This window comes from Cebidichthys violaceus, unplaced genomic scaffold, assembly GCF_023349555.1.
Source record: "Cebidichthys violaceus isolate CVI_PGR_0920_01 unplaced genomic scaffold, fCebVio1.0.p SCAF_9, whole genome shotgun sequence".
Taxonomy (NCBI): Eukaryota; Metazoa; Chordata; class Actinopteri; order Perciformes; family Stichaeidae; genus Cebidichthys; species Cebidichthys violaceus.
In genome coordinates this window covers 9,819,737-9,837,687 of record NW_027176975.1, presented here as the reverse complement: position 1 = coordinate 9,837,687, position 17,951 = coordinate 9,819,737, and the positions used below count along the sequence as shown (strand labels likewise).

General features: G+C 44.4%; 1 protein-coding gene across 6 annotated transcripts in view; it reads left to right on the top strand.

Moving 5' to 3' along the window:
• The window catches only part of mef2cb (myocyte enhancer factor 2cb), a 68,436-nt gene that overhangs the window by 17,182 nt on the left and 33,303 nt on the right, over window positions 1-17,951 (top strand). For all 6 annotated transcript variants that reach the window (XM_068702858.1, XM_068702862.1, XM_068702861.1 and 3 more), the window contains one exon: window positions 14,063-14,276. In XM_068702858.1, coding sequence (XP_068558959.1) covers window positions 14,223-14,276 — 54 coding nt within the window. In that variant the 5' untranslated portion in view covers window positions 14,063-14,222. The remainder of the gene's footprint in view (window positions 1-14,062; window positions 14,277-17,951) is intronic.

Sequence of the window (17,951 nt, the reverse complement as noted above, 5' to 3'; positions counted from 1 at the left end):
GTGCGGGGGATACCTGTCGTGGCTCCAGCCTCCCTCTAGCAGAGTCCCGGAGCCTCCACGTCACATCCATCCACCGCCGGCCCACACCGGGCTACAGCAGAGCAGCACCCTCAGGGCCGCGCAAACAGGATGGGACTCAAATTGAGGGTGTGAGAAAATCCGTCTCTGTAGTAGAACACAAAAGGGCTTGCAGTTCAGGGTGAGCGGCCTAGCTGCCACTGTCAGATTTTGTAAAGTACAGATTAAAAAATAAATTACAAGTTAATTTCTTATCACCAACACTGAGCAGTGTATAATAGGAGTGTCAAGATGGCAACACAATAGAGAGTCTTTAAAATGAGATGTGTGTTTTTTTGACACTTAGTCTACGCGTGTAAGGTCATAGGGTGGTTTTCTCTCCACTCCGCCATCTGTATGCCGAGGTGTCTTGTTAATTTAATTTCAGCGTCTCAGGCATATGCCATGTGAACGGCACTGAGAGTGTTAACTTTCTCTCTTTGCGTCGATTTACACTGTTTTCCTCACATTCTGCTCTCACTTTCTTACGGGATGATCCGGCTCCACATTATTCAGGGTATAATCAGTGTTTTGGTACGACGGAGCACTCAATAAAGACAGAATGTGTGAACAAACTTATCCTTCAATGATGTTTGATGGTAGAACTGACTGTTCTATTATGAAAAGGTTCAGACCATCCAGGATCAAACTCATAGTTAATATCTCAATTATGTGGGCAGGTAACAGTCTTGTTGCTTATTCCTCTTAATCCTTTGCTGGGCATCATATTCCTCCATCGGACCATCTAATTATTTGGTCTTGAATCCACATTGTCACCCTGGGATGCTCTTTTATCTGTTTAACTGTCATCCAGCATAAGTAGAGTTTGTCTTGTAGAAAGTGAGAATTCAGCGCATGTTAAGCCTGTAATTCTGTTAAACATGAGCACCATCCCTGCTGCATCCTATCCCGAGATATTGTCACCCTCTAAATGAGTGGCACTCTACATCTTGCCCCCTCATAACAGGGGCCCCATAATCACATTAAGAATGGAACAGAAAGAGAGAAATAGAGAGAAGGAGAAATCTTTGAAAAGCTTTACTGCCCTTGGTGGACTGTCTCTTCACACGGTGAAAAAGAAATCATTCCCTTTTTTTTCCGAATGTGCTTTTTTTCCCTCTTTCTCTGTGAAGGGAATTGTGCTGCCTGTTATTAATGTGCTTTTGACAGCTTAATTTGATAAGCGGGCTACTTGTTAAAGAAGCCTTGGATTGTTCTCATAGAAAGAACACGCTTTTTTTTCCCCTCCCATGTTCTTCAAAATGCTGCCGCACAGTCTGTCGATGACCCAGTTCTGAGAGATGGTCGAAAACAGGGAAGAGCAGTGCAAAATCCACAGGGAAAAGAAAGGAGAGAAGGCAAGAGGGTAGCGGGAGAGACAAAGATAGAGTGAGAAGGGGTACTATAAGTAAGAAAGGCACTTGTGGGAAGTTAACTCAAATGCTTTTCTTTCTTCTCTCTCCCTCTTGCCGCCTCCTCACTCTCAGCCTACCTTCCTGCGCTCCTCTCCCCTGTAGCCTAATCGGTGGAGAAACGCTAGGAACGATAACAGGGATTAGCTTCCACTGCTTGCCAGCTCCCCTTGGTTAAGTACACGTGTAATGAGTTGTTTATTTGGGATAATGCACAGTAGGAGCAGCAGAAGCCCAGAGCTGCCCTCACCTCCTTCCTCCTCTGAGCACACAGACACACACACACAACAGAAATCTGCACATCAAGTAAATGTATAACACATGCAGTAACACAGCAGCATACACGGTGTGAACATTGACATGCGCAGGTATGTGCAAATACATACATTCACACACTCAACCCCCTCACAAACACACCCACTCATACAAATTCCCACACACAGCTGTGATACAGGTCACTTTCTGTGCAGGGTTGTACGAAGGGGGGAAAAACGGGAGCTTAACGGGAAGTTTAGTGTGTATTTGTGTGTGTGTTTGTTGGGGGGGGTAACGTTCTCAGGCCTTCATTGGGTCATAAGGCCAGGGGACTTTTCTCAGGGTGAAGAAATTGAATGATATGAGAAAAAAATGAAGGGAAGGAACCAAGAGAAGGAAAAGGGATATGTTGTGCCCGCTAGTCTGCGCGCGTGTCCGATGATCTTGTGTGCATGCGCGCACAGTTTGTGCGTATGTGTGTATGTACATGAAGTGGAAAAAGCTGTTGCCTTGTGGAGGGGACGTGCTCTGCTATCATTAGCCGGGGGGGAGGGAGTAGGAGGGGGCAAGCGAGGTTATGTGAACGGTGCAGCTGTGCTCGCAGCAGAGGGATTTGAGTGGAGGGGGGGGGGGAACTCCAGGCAGCCAGGTCCTTCACTGAACCACCAGCTCGCAACGCTGAGGAGAGGAGAAGAGAAAAATTCAACCAAGCAGCGGGCCTTGTGAACCAAACACAACTCTCCGCCGCCCCCTCTGTCCGCCATCCCTCCATCCCCCACTCCTTCACTCCTCCGCTCCTCCACTCTAGCCCTTTACTTCCCAAATAGGAAAAATAAATAAATAACGATTGATGCTTGATAGCAAAGATAAGAGTACAAGAAAGAGGAAGAGGAGGAAAAAAGAAACTGTCATGATTTATATATAGTGAAGAGTATGCTTTTCTGTCGGCCATTTGTGGTTTGACTGTCAATTTTCATCTCCGATTTCAGTCAAAATAACAGTTAATTTATTTAATAATATTTTTATTATTATTATTGTATTATTATTGTAATTTTTATTTTCAAATAACTGTATTAGTAATGGAGAATTGTTGTTGAAATTTGCTGCCTCTTTGTTTGAGGGGGATTTCCCCACGACTTGACGTACAATTCCAAAATCACTCAAATTTGTTTAAAGCTTCCTCCCCGCCTCTCTTATTTTTCTCGCTGAAAGAGTCGGAGCCCACGTAGCGAAGGATGGTGCAGCAGACGAAGACCCAAACTTGCTTGTCAGCCTGTGTGATCAGTAGCGGTAGAGAGACAAGGCAGAGGTGGCTGAGAGACGACAGAACACAGAATGGCATCGGCGTGCACTGCTAATGCATTCAGCCTGCCACCATATCCAACAACAAGGCAAAATATCACACAACTCACTTCACAAGATGTTCCTACAACAACAACATCAACAATAACAGACACATAAATGCACACATACGCGCAGACACACAGTCTCACACAGGCGTGCACACATGCATAAATAACCACACAGCATGTTAAAAACCAACCATGAGGAACAAGAATTTGAAGGAAAACAAACAAGTCAGAATGTAAGCAACTTGTTTGAGACTTTGTGACAGAAAAATAAATGAACATTGAAAAAAAACATTTTTATGTTTCATGATAAAGGTAGCTAAATTGCCGTGGTTCACCAGGTATTCACATTTTGGAATAAAAAAAAAAAAGCAACAAAAAAAAACAGAAAAGAAGTTCCTGGTGAGCGGTGGGCTAAAAATAGAGCGTGGTCAAACAGCAGTAGTGCTTTGGCAAGAGGGTCATCTCCGTGTGATACAGTGGCCTTCACTATAGCCACATATTATATTGAGAGCAGAGGCACTCTGCCAGACCATGTAGCTTCACAGCAGTAATTTAATATTTGTTTGTCTCTATTATTTCATTCCCCCTCTCTCTCCTTCTGCCTCTCTCCATTGCTTATGGGGGTTAAGTAACAGTAAGCTTTATCAGATTACTGGGTCTGAGGTCTCTTTTAAACCTCTCTTTGCCATCTTGATTTTGTGCAGCTGTGCAGACTCTTTAATCATACGCTATCTTTTTTTCACTCCCCCCCAACTCCCTTCTTCACGACGTCCCTCCTCCCTTAACATATGTTAATTGGCTGCTTTCTGTGACAAATTACGAGCGCTCGCTTTGATGAGGTTGGGTTGTGATGGTGCTGGGAGTGGAGTATAGTGGAACTGCCAGACCCTCGTCGGTTCCCCCTTAACCACTCCAAAAAGGAGCGCGGCACCCAGCCGATGACTAATGAGAGGCTTGGACTGGGTCTGGCCCGGCTCTGGCCTTGGTGGGGCCACTCCCCTATACAGAGGCTGATCTGTAGGTACCGTATGCCGCCACACGCCCTCCACACTCCCTACAACCTTTATCCTCATGCACCCCACCACCAACTCTCTTCTGGGAACTGTAGAGCGCTGTGAGAGTAGTTCAGGTTATGTGCAGATGAAGATTCATATTTCAAAGACCCTTTTCCTTGTACATTTTTCATCATAGAGATTGGAAGAGTTTTGAATTTATTTAGCTTTTTGATTTAATTTACTTTAATTGTATGTTTGACTTGAAACAAAGCACGGGAGCAACATAAATTATAGATGCAATGCATACGACTTGTGTCTCAAGTTTACATTGTGTGTGTGTAGGTGTGTGAGTGAGTTTGTGTGTCTGTGGTGAAGAGACAGTGCCTGGAAACATTACACCAGTCTTGCTTAAACAAACACTAACAGTGGAACAATCTCTGTTTAATGATGCGCAGCGTCAACAGGGAAACAATGCTCACCAATAATCAGCACAATCAGCTTGCGGTAACCAGAAAAAAGAGGAGTGAACCTGACATCATCCTGGTAGAGTTTATTTTAGTGTTGGCGGGGTGATGGGGTGTCAAATTCTGACTCTGTCTCTCTTCAATCCTACTGCTTCTTTTTCTCAGTCTGTCTCTACCTCAGTCTCTCCTCATTTCTGTCTCTCTCTTTCTCTGTCACAATCCCTCTCTCTCCCTACTCTACGATCTAGGTTACTCGGTTTCCTAGCAGAGCACAGGGACCAGAGGAAGAAAAAAAAAAAAAAAAAAACAGAAGGTCGAATCTATGAAGGACATCCTTGTTGAAGTGTGCAACCTTCTACTTCTCTGCAAATTACCCACACGCTGTGCATAGACTCAAAGCAGTGCTGTGGCTCTCACTTCAGCTCAGCAAGGCTGTGACCATGACGCATACTGCTGTTGAAGTGTCACAATTACAGGGAGAGGCAGAGTTCTTTCTTGTTCACTGGAATTTGTATTTTATTTTATTTTATTAAATGGTTAATTTGTAAGACATGTACGCAGCCAAGCCTGAAGATTTGTGTGCCCAGTGCAACATAGAGTGATGCTAATTATGATAAGTGCCTGTTTTATTGATTTTACATATATAAGTTGAAGCCCTCAGCTCACTGAACTCAAGTCTTAACAGTCGATAAGTAGAGGAGATCGCCAGCAGCTTCAGTATTTGCTTGTTACTGTCACAACTTCAAAAATAAGCCCTCCACGTAATAGTTTCATTGTGGAATCCAAATGTGCTGATGAAGCGAGACAAGGAAAAATAGTAAATTCCACAACTTCCCCGTTGAGCTGCCTGCCCCCACATGCTGACTTAGTTACGACAAAAAGCCTGCAAAAAAGGAAATCATTTAATTTACCTCCTTTCCATCAGCAAGTATTCAAAACAGATAATGACCCATAAGCAAACATGCATTTTCATAACCACCAAGTTGATAGACACGCACAGATGCACATGCACACACACATACATGCTCCAAAGGGTGACAAAACAAAGCTGGTGAAGAAAAGGGAAGTGTGCAGGCACCTCGTGGTTGCATGAGGGTTAGCCATGTTAGCAATAGCCTGCGGGCCTTAATTGAGGCCAGGAGGGAGCATTTAATAATTGCTGTCAGAAGATCAGATTTAATTCTCCTCTCTTCACAGCCACCACTGCTGTAGGGTAGAGTGAAACAAATTGTCATCAGAGATTCCTAAATGAACAAAGCTTTTAATTAGGGTGATTAGAATGCTGTGGCAAAGAGAGAGAGTGAGGGGTGGGGGTGATGGAATCATCAGCGGCTCGTCTTTACCGTGATGTCTGGTGTTGATACAGTTTGGGGTGAAGCAGAGGGGGCAGCACGGGCACACGACTGCTGGGAAGTCTGCTGTGCTTGAACATAAGTAAGCGCGGGCCATGCAACAACAAGCCCTTAGCCTCTGTTTCAAACCTCTGACACAAACACACACACACATACACGCACTCTCTGCCCTTCTCCCCCCGCTGAAGAACACTGCTAACATCCTGAGACATTGTCATACTCGGCAGGGAACATAATTGGGTGAATATGTCAGTGCTTTGTGTTCTTAGTGACATGACTCCCGGCTGTTCCTGTGGGGGCTGGGTACTCATTGAAGGGTTTATACTGTTCATTACAGAGTTGTTTTTTTTATTCTTGCTTTGTGAACATAATAGATAAGCAGGGGATTATCTGTGAGTGTGTGATCATTCATGTACGTGTGTGTCCATTTTCTGTTCCCATCCCTTCAGTTTCAGCAGTTGGTCACACCTGGGTCCTGCGGCGCATGGGGCAACATGTGAATTGAGGCAGTGGTTTACTCTCGCAGGAAAACATGACCTGCGGAAGAGCTTTTTAAATGACTTTACAATGACTGGAAAGAGGGATAGAGAGAAAGAAGTGAAAGAAATTGTGGCAGTGTTGATCAAGTGAAACTTACGTGGAGTTATTTGCGTACATCAGATGTGCGTCTCACCACAATCTGCACCACTTCCATATTCAAAACCATTTCAATACCTCTCCTTCTTACGCTGCTACTCAAATTCCCTCTGTTTCCACCTTATACAGTGTCACCTTTATTAGGTTGATTCTTGTTTTTCTCTATCATCTTTTTTATCTTTACTTTATACTTGAATGCGTTCATTGCCCCACCTTATGCTCATGCCATGGAAAGACTGAATGCACTAAATGGTGATTCATTCCAGCCTTTCCGGGGCCTCTCCAAGTTGTGGCTCGCCTATGCTTCTGCTTTTTTTTCCTCTTCTCCTTTTTACTGATACCATTTTTTTTCCAGCTTGGCACAAGGGTATGTGTGTGGCAAGTTTGTCATTGCTGTCTTCTTAAGTGTTTTTGTTTATCACTCATGGCTATAAGCCACTGTCACAACACAAAGCTGCTGACAATCGTCAGGGAATGTCTTTCTAACCACAACGGCTACTCTTCCTCCCTATTCCCCGTCTGTCTAGCTTCGCCTGGCTTCATGTGTGCCCTCTTGCTCGTCTGCCTTTGGCCTAGCAGCTGCGGCTTTACAGCCCTTGGCCTCCTTTCAAAAAGCGGGGTTGACGCATTGTGTCAAGTAATTTTGTCCTTGGGGAAGTCAGCAATGGGCTATGGAAAGATGGCTCTCACCTGTCTCCATACTGGCTCTGACGGATGGCTACCTGCATCCATTGCGGCTCTGATGGCCCAAGGCCCCTGTTTGCTGGTGCTGAGTGAGACGTGCAGCTGCCCAAACGAAGGGCAGACTCCATACTCCTCTACCTCCTTTTCTACCCACTCATTACTACCTTACACTATCTCACTAGAGTTGGCAATACTCTTCATAAACAGTACATCATAAAATATATACATACATTTGTCTTTATATTTAACAGAAAATGTTTTACATCAACAACGGGAAATTAAATAGGCAATATTTTTTGCTGCATTCAGTCACTTTGGTAGAAAATGGATTTTAAATGCCACAAAGGCCAAGTTAGGTAATGTACAAATATGATATACAAATGCTGAACAACTACATTAAATTAAGCTGTTTTACTGTTCAAATTCACAATAAATAAAAAATACTTCAGATACATAAAGTGTTGTAAAATTGTATCAAATTTTACATTGCATTATACATGCAAAACTGACAACAAATGTCAATTATATTTCAGTTGGACTGCTGTTGCTATGGAAAGTTTGTGCAGCTAAGATGCTGAATGAATTGGTAGTAAAAATTATGAAAATGCTTTTGTTAATGCTGATATTTTGATCTCATATTGTGCCACTCCGATCACAGGGACATCTTTACCCAAAATATGCTTCATACAAAGTTCAGTATCTTCAAAAGTTAATATAATTTATTAATGAGTACATTATTTTGTAATGTGTTGTACTTAAATGTTTTTACAACCCAGTTTCCAAGTCAGTGCCTCATTGAAAAAGTTAAGGTTTCCATGTTAAGTTTAATTTCATTAAGACGAGTATATGGCCATGTTTTAGGGAAGTAAGGCCCTTGTTGGGCCCTTGTTGGGCGCCCTCTAAAAGTATTTCATTTTTAGAGGGTGTTTTGCTTCTGTTTATTTGCACATCATCTGCTGTTACTTAGTTTGATTCCCAATTTCTGCTCTCTTAACAGTGATTTGGGGAAGGAAGCACCTTTAGCACCTTTGATTGTCTGTGCCTGCTGATGTCACATCCTTCCGCTGAGCTGTCTGTGTGTGTGTGTTTGTATGTGTGTGTGTGTGTGTGTGTGTGTGTGTGTATGTGTGTGTGTTTCCTGTCTTTCTGTCCTCCAAGACCCCGGGGCAGAGCTGTTGGATTGTAGGATAAGAGGGGAAAGTACTGCGGAGTCTCATTAGTATGAAAATCAATTAAGTTTAAGGTAAAGTTTAAAGTTTTCAGTTGAGAAATTGGTTGAACTGTGGTTGGCCAGAAATTTAGAGCTCATCTTGTAGAACTTGAGCTGCTACTTATAACAATATACTTTGTTCCATAATGTCAATCACAATTACAAGTGCTTGACAGAGTGTATAAAACTTGTGCCAACCACAGGCTATTGGCTCACTTTCCTCCTCATCAATAGACAGGTGTCTCAGTTCTAAGGCGCATAGAGATTGAAAATAGAATACATGTAAAACCGTCTCTGTCTCACTAATGATCCAACTAAATCATAAGCTAATAGAGAGAGACAGGTGAAGACATATCCTCCAACACAGACACACACACACACACACACACACACACACACACACACACACACACACACACTACATCGTCTCAAATTCAAGTTTAGCTAGAACGCTCACTGGAAAATAGAAAAAGGAATGAACACATTATGAGATGATCCACCACTATCACTCTAATCCCCAGATGTACATGTTGCTAATCTCTTTAGCCGCTAACATGTTAAATTAGCCCTAATATCTGCTGAGATTCAGAGCCATAGAGGCCCACCTACGCGTGGGCTACCGCCCAGGTTTAGGTCACTCTTCTCCCTCAGCACTCCAAAAAGATATAGACATTAGAGTGGGGGTGTGGGGGTGGTGGGGGCTGAGGGAAGTAGCAGTGATAGCCATTCGTCACCCTGCCTATCTCGCTCTGACAGATGGGGAGTGCAGCGTGCCACACAGAGGAGTCACTGCCTGTAATGACATTAGAGGCACAATGAGACCTGATACACATTTTTTTTCCGTTCCCATCCTGCCTGGCCATCGACTCGCTCCTTTGCTTGATCCTTCCCCTCCTCTCATTTCTGCTGGTACGTCTCCATCCATCCTGACAGGAGATAAAGTGCTGTGTACCACTATTTCCAAATAAAGCACAAACATACATGAGCTCACAAACACATCCACATATACACCGGTATGCGCGTATATAGCTACATCAAAAACCCAAAGAAGAAACCTCCAAAAATTGACACATCTGAAAAGAACTTAAATGTTCTCAAGGAAAAAACTGTTGTGTAGAAAACCTTCTACATGACAGAAATGCTCAAATAAAAATGAAGCACTGTCAGTGTGTACTGACATTCAGATTGTATTTGGAAAACCATATTAAAACGTTTTTTTTCGTCCTCCTCTTCAAGGAAATGGGAGTTTATTTAAAAAGAGAGAGCGTTTATTTAATGTACCATACACCTCCTAAAAGGTTTACTTACTGCAGTGTAATATGTTATTTCAAATCCTCACAACCACATTTCCTAGGAGGATAGGGGATATATATATATATTTTTTTTCAGGACACATGCTATTACCAAATGTGTTGCAGATGTACCATGAGCCGAAGCTGTGCTGCCGAGGTGGGGTTTCTTGGAAAAACATCGCCAATCCTGTCATGATAAATCACCTTCCCCAATTTGCTATAGCATGTGTAGAATTAGGATTCGAGAACATCGGCATCAGCAAAATTCTACACACGCTGCATTTACAAGAGTGCCAGTTTCACTTGAAACTGATATTCTCTATTCTGATAGATAACTGCGCAAAATGTTTGTTCTTGGAACTAGGGTTCATGTGGATTTCTTCTAAGTTCTCCTCATTCGCAAACAAAACTATACAGCTGTCTTTCAAAGTGACAAATTACTCCCGAGCATGAGTCAAGGTAAAGTTCCTCTTTTTGTCGCCTCCCCTTGATTCAAAGGAGTCGTCTTCAGCGTCTGTCCTCAATAACAAAGCCACATTAACAAGCACCCTACAGACCGTCTATTAGAATGTGAAAAAGCGCCATGTGCTGTATATTAGTTTTTAGTGACTAAACACTTGGGAGAGAGGCGACCTAGAATCAAGCCTTGTGGTGCACTGAGTGTATATGTTCTCATCGTCCTCTCAGCTCCACTTCTGAGACTCAGAGAGAGAGAGAATGCTCATTAGATCTATGTGCTGAATCGCTGCTCCCTCTCCATCTCTCCCATCCTCCCCCAACCTTCATATCTCTCTCTCTCTCTCTCTCTCTCTCTCTCTCTCTCTCTCTCTCTCTCTCTCTCTCTCTCTCTCTCTCTCTGTCCGTCTGCTTAACAGATGGGAGGGTCGTGGGTACAGCTCTTCCCCTCCCCCTGGAGAGGCCTGGTGCCTGTTCAAAAGATCCCTCTTTATGCTTCACTCCATTTCCCTCTCTTCTCTCCTTTTCTCCATTTCTCCTCTCCCCACTCTCCTTCTCTTTCATTGTCACCTCTCCAACTCAAAGCACCGAGAGTTGGGACCCAGGATATAAGACAAGCAGAGGAGCAACCGTTGTCCTTCTGTCTGCTTGGTGCGAGCGTGCTCTTTGACCCTAGCAGTCACTCGCTTCAGCCTCCTTCCAGTTACCAAGCTTGTGTGAATGCAGGCGAACCATTAGTCAGACTCCACAGAGGAGAGATAAAGGCACTCTTTAGTGTATTCGTCATTTTTCACAGCTCATTCCCTCTTTCCCCATGCCTTACATTTGGGATTAGCAAAGTGGCTGTATGTGGACAAGCTTGTTAGTTCTTTCTTCTGTCTTCATTTATTCATCCTCTTGTTTCTTTCTCACCGTATCTGCCCTCTCAAGGTCAGGTGTCAGTCCCCCTCGAAAAAATTCCTGCTCAGAATTACTGCCCTGTGCCACTCGACCATCCTCACTAAGCAGTGTTTGTTTCCTGCATTCCCCTCCATTCCGATGTCTTGGCGTCATGAAGCTAAATTGGATTGAGTGATTCAGTGGTAATCTGTTAAATTAACTGATGCTTTATCCACTATGAGGAAATAAGAGGGAAGGGAGCTTGAAGAGGAGGTGGGCACTCAGTTCTCATCCAGAAGCTGCCTGGCACTCATATGGGACGGGGGCGGGTGTGAGGAAAAGTCGGGGGTGATGGGGGGGGTCGTAAGAGAGTTGGGACAGAGGGATGGGGAACTCGGTTCGTTGTGTAGGAGGAGGTAGAGGAGGCAAGAGTGAGAAGGGATGGGGAAGGAGGGGGTGGCTGAGGCGGGGAGGCGCCGACACGGGGCTAAGCGGCAGCAGAACCTCACCTCGGGGGAGCGTTAGCTGGTGCTGAGAGCCAAAAGCAGGGATTAAATGTTCAGGACACGGGCTTAGTCTTAGCCTTAATGTTACGTAAGGCCTAAGGTGTTGCCCCAGTGGTTGTTGACATTGAGAGGTTGAGCTCTGCTCAGTGTGCTGTGGGAGGAACGAGGAGGAGGTGGAGGCCAGGAGGCAGGGATCACGGAGGTAACGCCTCCTTGTTTGGAGCGATGCCCGGGCTGGGTAGTGTTGAGCACAAAGACTGGGAGGGGAGGATGCTGTCAGCCTGTGATTGAAGTACGCCAGCTTGATTGATATCCTTGTCTGGCTGTCTTGTGCCAAGCGCCTTAGTGTTGGCTTGTAATCCTAGTTTGTCTGACAACATCCTTCTTTGTTTTCTTCCAGAGGGCAGCTCTTTGTTTTTCTGTCTATGGATGGGTGTGTTTGCGCAAAGCAATGCTAAAATGTTTTGGATAGCCTCTTCAGAGCTGCCACTGAGTTATTTTAGATCTTGTTATTATTATGATGGTGCAGTCCGGCTGTTGTCCTAACTGCCAAATGATGCATTTATGTTTGCATCTCATTTCTTCCATGAAGTGGGCGTATTCCAAACCATCAACCCGGGAGGTTTTTGTCATGTATTTCATTATTGTTCAAATTGTATTGTCTCACTTTGTTGTCCATTTTTGTGTGATGGAAGTTTCTGGCTAAGAGTCTTATAATATACACAATAATCAGTGTGATGTCATTCCTTAAAAATTGAATACATTTACTAAATAGGTGTTATGCATATGGACTCCAGATTGCCCACATCATCACAGTTAACCCTAACTAAACTAAACACTACAGAACCCTAGGTCTTGAAGGAGCCAAGCAGGTAGTATACAGCCTGTGTCTTCTGTTGCAAATGAAAAGATCTACAGTTATGTACTACTGCTATAGGCCTCCGTCTGTCACTAGGAGACACAGTATCCCTGGATGTCCCTATTACGCACTTTCATTATCAATGTCCTACTCTCTAGCACAAAGAGGTCAAGTGCATAGCAATGTGCTGCGCTCACCTCAGGGGTTTAGAGCTTTCCTGTGCTTTCTCATGCATGTTACTCAATAAATACATGGATTCAGGTTAGGGGAAGACAAAAAAAGGAAAGAAGGGGAAAGGAAGTGCATTACAATGTGCATGTATGTGTGCGGGAGTGTGCAAAGGAGAGAAAATGAGAGATTGAGGAAGAGAGCAAGGTTGTGTGAGAGAAGAGAGAGAGAGTGATGGAGAGAGAGACTGAGACTGACATGTCTTTTGGTGAAGCAGTGTCGTCTTCCACATCAATGTCTGATGCTTGTGCTGCCAGGTGCCGGAAATCTGGTTCAGAAAGGAGAGAAGAGAGAAGAAGGGGAAAGTAGAGAAAAAAAGGCAGGGTAGATGGAGGATTTTTTTTTTTTTTTTTTATGTGACGGCGCTGACAGCTCCCCTGCATTGCACTGAGCTTAAATAATGGGATGTTCATTTGCATAACGAGGGACGTTATCACCTCTACTGTCAAAAGAAAACACAACAACAGTTCTTCTGCTCCTCCCTGAGATAGATTGGGTTGGCCTACTTTAGCACTCTGGAGAGATGCACTGGAGCTCTGGCTTAGCCAAGCTCAGACAAGAACACACTCACACACAAACATGTGCACACTCACACACATGCACGCACACATGGACACACAGTCACTCACTCACGCAAACTTTTTGGAGCGCAGCTTTCTTCTTTGCACATGCAGTCCAGCTCATCAGCTGCTGGCCTCCACTCCTCGAACACAGGCACACACGCACTTTGCCGTGTGCACACAAGCAAACGCGCAAGTGCATTTATTAAGATGCTCTCACTGAAATGCAATGTCTCCAGCTGGATTAGGTTCATGTTGGAATTTGATTTGATTTCTGTCTCTAAGAAACGTCCTTCTACCATGTTTCAAAAGATCTCTTGGCACTTTTCGTCTCCTTGTCTTTTTTTGGCTTTGTTTTGCCAAAATATGGCAAGAGTGATCTCGGTTTTACATCTGTATTCTATCCTGCGACTCATGTCTGCCATTTTGGAGATGAGCTGCAGATAGAGTAGAAAAAGCTGTGTCTGGCAGCTCCACTGTCAATACAGTGCAGTTCGTGGGAAGAAACAAAATGTATTTCTCAGTCTGGAGGTAATGTTACAGTGTTGGTGATTAGAGCGTTTAAGTTAGCGGCACTTCCAAAACACTGTCAAACTCTCTGTGAACGAAGCGAGATCCTGACAGCGCTGTCTCTACTCATAGTCGGTGCCTGGGAAAAAAATGCAAAAGCTGATTTGCATGATATCGACAGTGAAAAACAGCCGTTCTCACAACATTGTTGACAGATTCTTTGTCTTTCTTCACCCTCCCTTGTGGCTGCCATGATGCCACTTTTATTATTTTTTTCTCTCAGTATTTTGCCATATTTCATTTCATTTAATGCTTATCCTCTCCTCTCCTCCCCCTCCCCATTTCTTTCTTGCAGGTACGGATGCTGGAATCTTTGAGTTGATTGGAACAAATAGAAAGCAGAAAAAAGACAGATAAAGGAAGAGCAGAAGAGTGAGGAGAAAAAAGAAGAAAGAGGAGAGAGAAGAAAGCATAAAGTTCTTTAGAAAGAGGAGAGAAAGAAAGAGACTGGGACGATGGGGAGGAAAAAGATTCAGATCACGCGGATTATGGATGAACGCAACAGACAGGTAAGTCCCTGGGGGAGGGGAGGATGGATGAGTATGAGGGTGAAGAATGGAAGGGGTGGAGGATAGAGGAAGGAGAAACACCCTACACCCCACATAGCCCTCAACAATGAAGGTCTTCAGGGAGTCTGGGCAATATGTGAACTGGGCGACAGAGTGGTGTATTCAGAGATAGCACTGTTATTGCTTTGGGTGGAAGAGTTCCATTAGGTTATAATGGCAGGTTTTTTTCCCCACAATCTTAACAAACCAGTGTGAGTGCACCAGGAGGATTTTTCCAAACAGGGATTTGCATGAGAACATTTGTAATTCTCAAAAAACATTCAGCATATCACTGCCCGCTGTGAGGGCTGCGGCCTACACACAACTGTAGCACCCTTCACACACCAAGCCTCTCACACCATGCCACCCAGTTTAGCTCACTGGCAGTGGAATATTACCGGGAAGAGGGTGGCAGCACCGGAGAAAACATAAACAAACAACCAAACAGAGATGGGATGGTCTGTAGTGACACACTGGAGTGGGCCAACAGGGTGGAGATGAAGAGCAGCCTGGGAGACAAACAAACTTGAGCTAAATCGGTAACAGTAGGACTGCTGTAGCTTTCCTTTGCATAGCACAAGAGATACATTTTCAAACCAGCGAGACTTTACAAACGATCCTATAATGAACCTAGCAACAATGGAATTCTTGCAAGACACTTTTTTAACAACAGCTGGCATTACTTGAGAGAGAGAGACATAATAAATTGTGGACAGCGGGATTCAAGCAGACACTGCCTCTGTGGCAGGAAATAGATAGAGACAGAGCTCTCTCACTGCCCTCGAGGCCCACAATTGATCACTTCCTGTGGCACGACTGACCACTGACACTCTGTCAGCATCCTGGCAGCCCAATTGGATCCATACGCTGCTAACGTGGCCCCTAGATCACAGGTCAAACAGGCACACACAACTTGCATGAACACACAGACCCACTTCATCGCTTTTGCCTCCTTATCGTCTGACATTCAGAATAGTCCTCAACAGTGTCTCACAGTGGGCTGTATCAAACGTGGCCATTTGCAGCCAGAGTAAAGTGACATAAAAAGGCTCCAGGAATCGATTGGGCAATACTGGAGGAGTAATTGAAGCAGATTGCGACCCCTGTCATGACTGGTCTCAATGAGTGTGATGTGTAAGTAGCAAGAGGATAGTGAGAGGAGAGCGAGGATGTGAAGTGAACCTGAAATGAAGAAGAAAGTTCCCGTAGTCATGGTTTTACTGTCTGTGATACTCAGCGTGCTCATCTTGAAAACAGGTTGCCTTTAGAGTCATAGCTGCAGCACAGAAAGGAGAGAGTGAGAAAGATACTTAGGCAGAAAGATTGACTAAATATGCAAGGAGGTGTGACAGTATGTACCCATGTTCTCTGTATTCAGATTTATCTATGTACATGTGTGTATGTTATTGTGAGACAGGCAGACAGAGAGACAAGAGCGAGGAGGAGGTCACAGAGTTTCAGATGAGGACGAAAGCTATCGTGTTGCTGCAGCACCCACACCTCCTCCTTACTGTTATCTCAGCCCTTCTCTCTCATCCCACCTTCGGCTGAGCCCGCCAGTTGTACCAGGCACTCCGGCTCCTGTGGATAAGGAGGGAAAGAGGGAGACAGGAAGGACACCTGAGGGGAATCGATGCCTGAGATATCCGGGCTTTACTTACAGAGAGAGGAGAAGGGAGGAGAGGAGGGAGAGAGGGTTCAGGGAAAGGAAAATCAATATGTCACTGTATTTTGTTGTTTTGATCTCTGATATGATAGATTACTTATTTAGTTGTTTGTTTTAGTCGAATAGCAAGTCCTATGACATGAAATCATCCAGTCATGCGGTCAACACTGCAAGCATGCTGAGCATGTGCCATTTAGTGTCATTCAACCTACGGCCTAAATAAATGACATCACTACATTTCGTAGAGGCGGACATCACAAGACAGAGACAGAAAACTTAAATTTTCTTCTTAGAAAAAAAAAACGGAAGCTTTGGCTTTGCATATTTTCACTTCCTTCTTGAAGAAACGTCCCAGAGCCCCAGCCAAATAAACACCAAATGATTTATTGTTTTATGTCTAAAAAGGTTTACCTTAAGACTTATAAAAACCAGTCTGTGGTCTCCTGCATTTAACAGATTGATGTTTTTATGATTTGTACAAAATATAGTGATAGTTATTTTACATAATCTAAATGTTCAGAAGCCTTTAAAGTTTTATGAAATAGAACATGGTACAAAACCATTTCACTCCAAAATAGCAATATAAATAGACAATAAATAAAACATTGTAACATTTCCCCAGATTCTTAAATGTCTATACACACTGCAGTCCTCTTTAGAGTGGCATCACTCTGTGTGGCTGTCAACACTACCTTGCCACCTACAGGGCTACAGTGCCTCCCGAACCCCTGCCCTCCCTGCAGCGGCAGTATGATAGTAGGCACAAGGCCTGGCTCTCTCTCTGGGCGGCCACTTTGGGCTGCCACCCCCAGGCCCAGAAACACTTCCCCAGAGCAGGGACAGAAGGGCCAGGCCTCCCTGGCGTTGACTGGCTGCCCGGAGCTCTGGACAGTGGGCAGCAGTGTGGAGCCCTGGCTCCAAGCCCCCTGACCACTCAGACCCTCTCCCAGCCTCCGGCACATGAAAGAGCCCCCTGTGCCATAAACTCATGGGCTGCTCACAGAGAGCAGACTATCTTGCCACAGCTAGATCACACACACACACACACACACACACACACACAACACCTACAATTCAAGATGCATGCACAGGTATTTTTGTACACACACTGGTATAGATTTTTGACATTCAGATTATACAGTCAAACACATACTTAGATGGTGTATTTGTACAATGTACAAATGGTGTACCAATGCATGCTTGTAAACATATGTACACATCTAAAACGTGTCTATCTCTCTGGAGTCGGCCTGGTGGATCGACTAATTTGCTGCAATTGGCTCTAATTAGTGTTACCTCTCCAGCCAGTACACTCAGTGGGCTTAATTTAGGATGACTTGTTTGTACAAATCTGTGTGTGTGTGTGTGTGTGTGTGTGTGTGTGTGTGTGTGTGGGAGGGACATGCGGTTTTCAAGGGGGAAGGGACCCAGGGCCAAAGGTTAAACATGGATCAGGTCATCAGTGACAGGAAGTAAAACAGCAGGATCTCCCATCTCCCACAAACAGCAGTCACACTAACACATACTTGGCTGGAAGAGATGGTAAAAAAAAAAAAAAAAAAACGTTTTTTATGTCGTCCTGTATATGCCGCTTCTATTCTCTCACCATGTTAACTGCAGCTGAAATAAGGGCTCTTTTTATTTCTGCGACAAAGCATTCTTTCCTCCAATCAACAGCACTGGGGTGAGAAAATGTGCGAGTGAAATTAACAGCAGGAAAATAATGAGGCCCACAGGGTAGCTCCTCACCCCTGCACCCCTCCTCTAATTCCCTGTTTCCCACCTTCTACCATCTCCTTCTTTTAACCCAGCGGGTGGCACTACTCTCTGTCATATGTTCAGCGCTTCGAGACCTCACCTGAAAAGGACTCACTAGCTCTCACCTTTACTCCACTTTATTGTTGTATTCTTATGCCTTCTCAACTTATGTCTTGTTTTGGCTTTCGCTCGCATGTTCTTCACATGGCTCT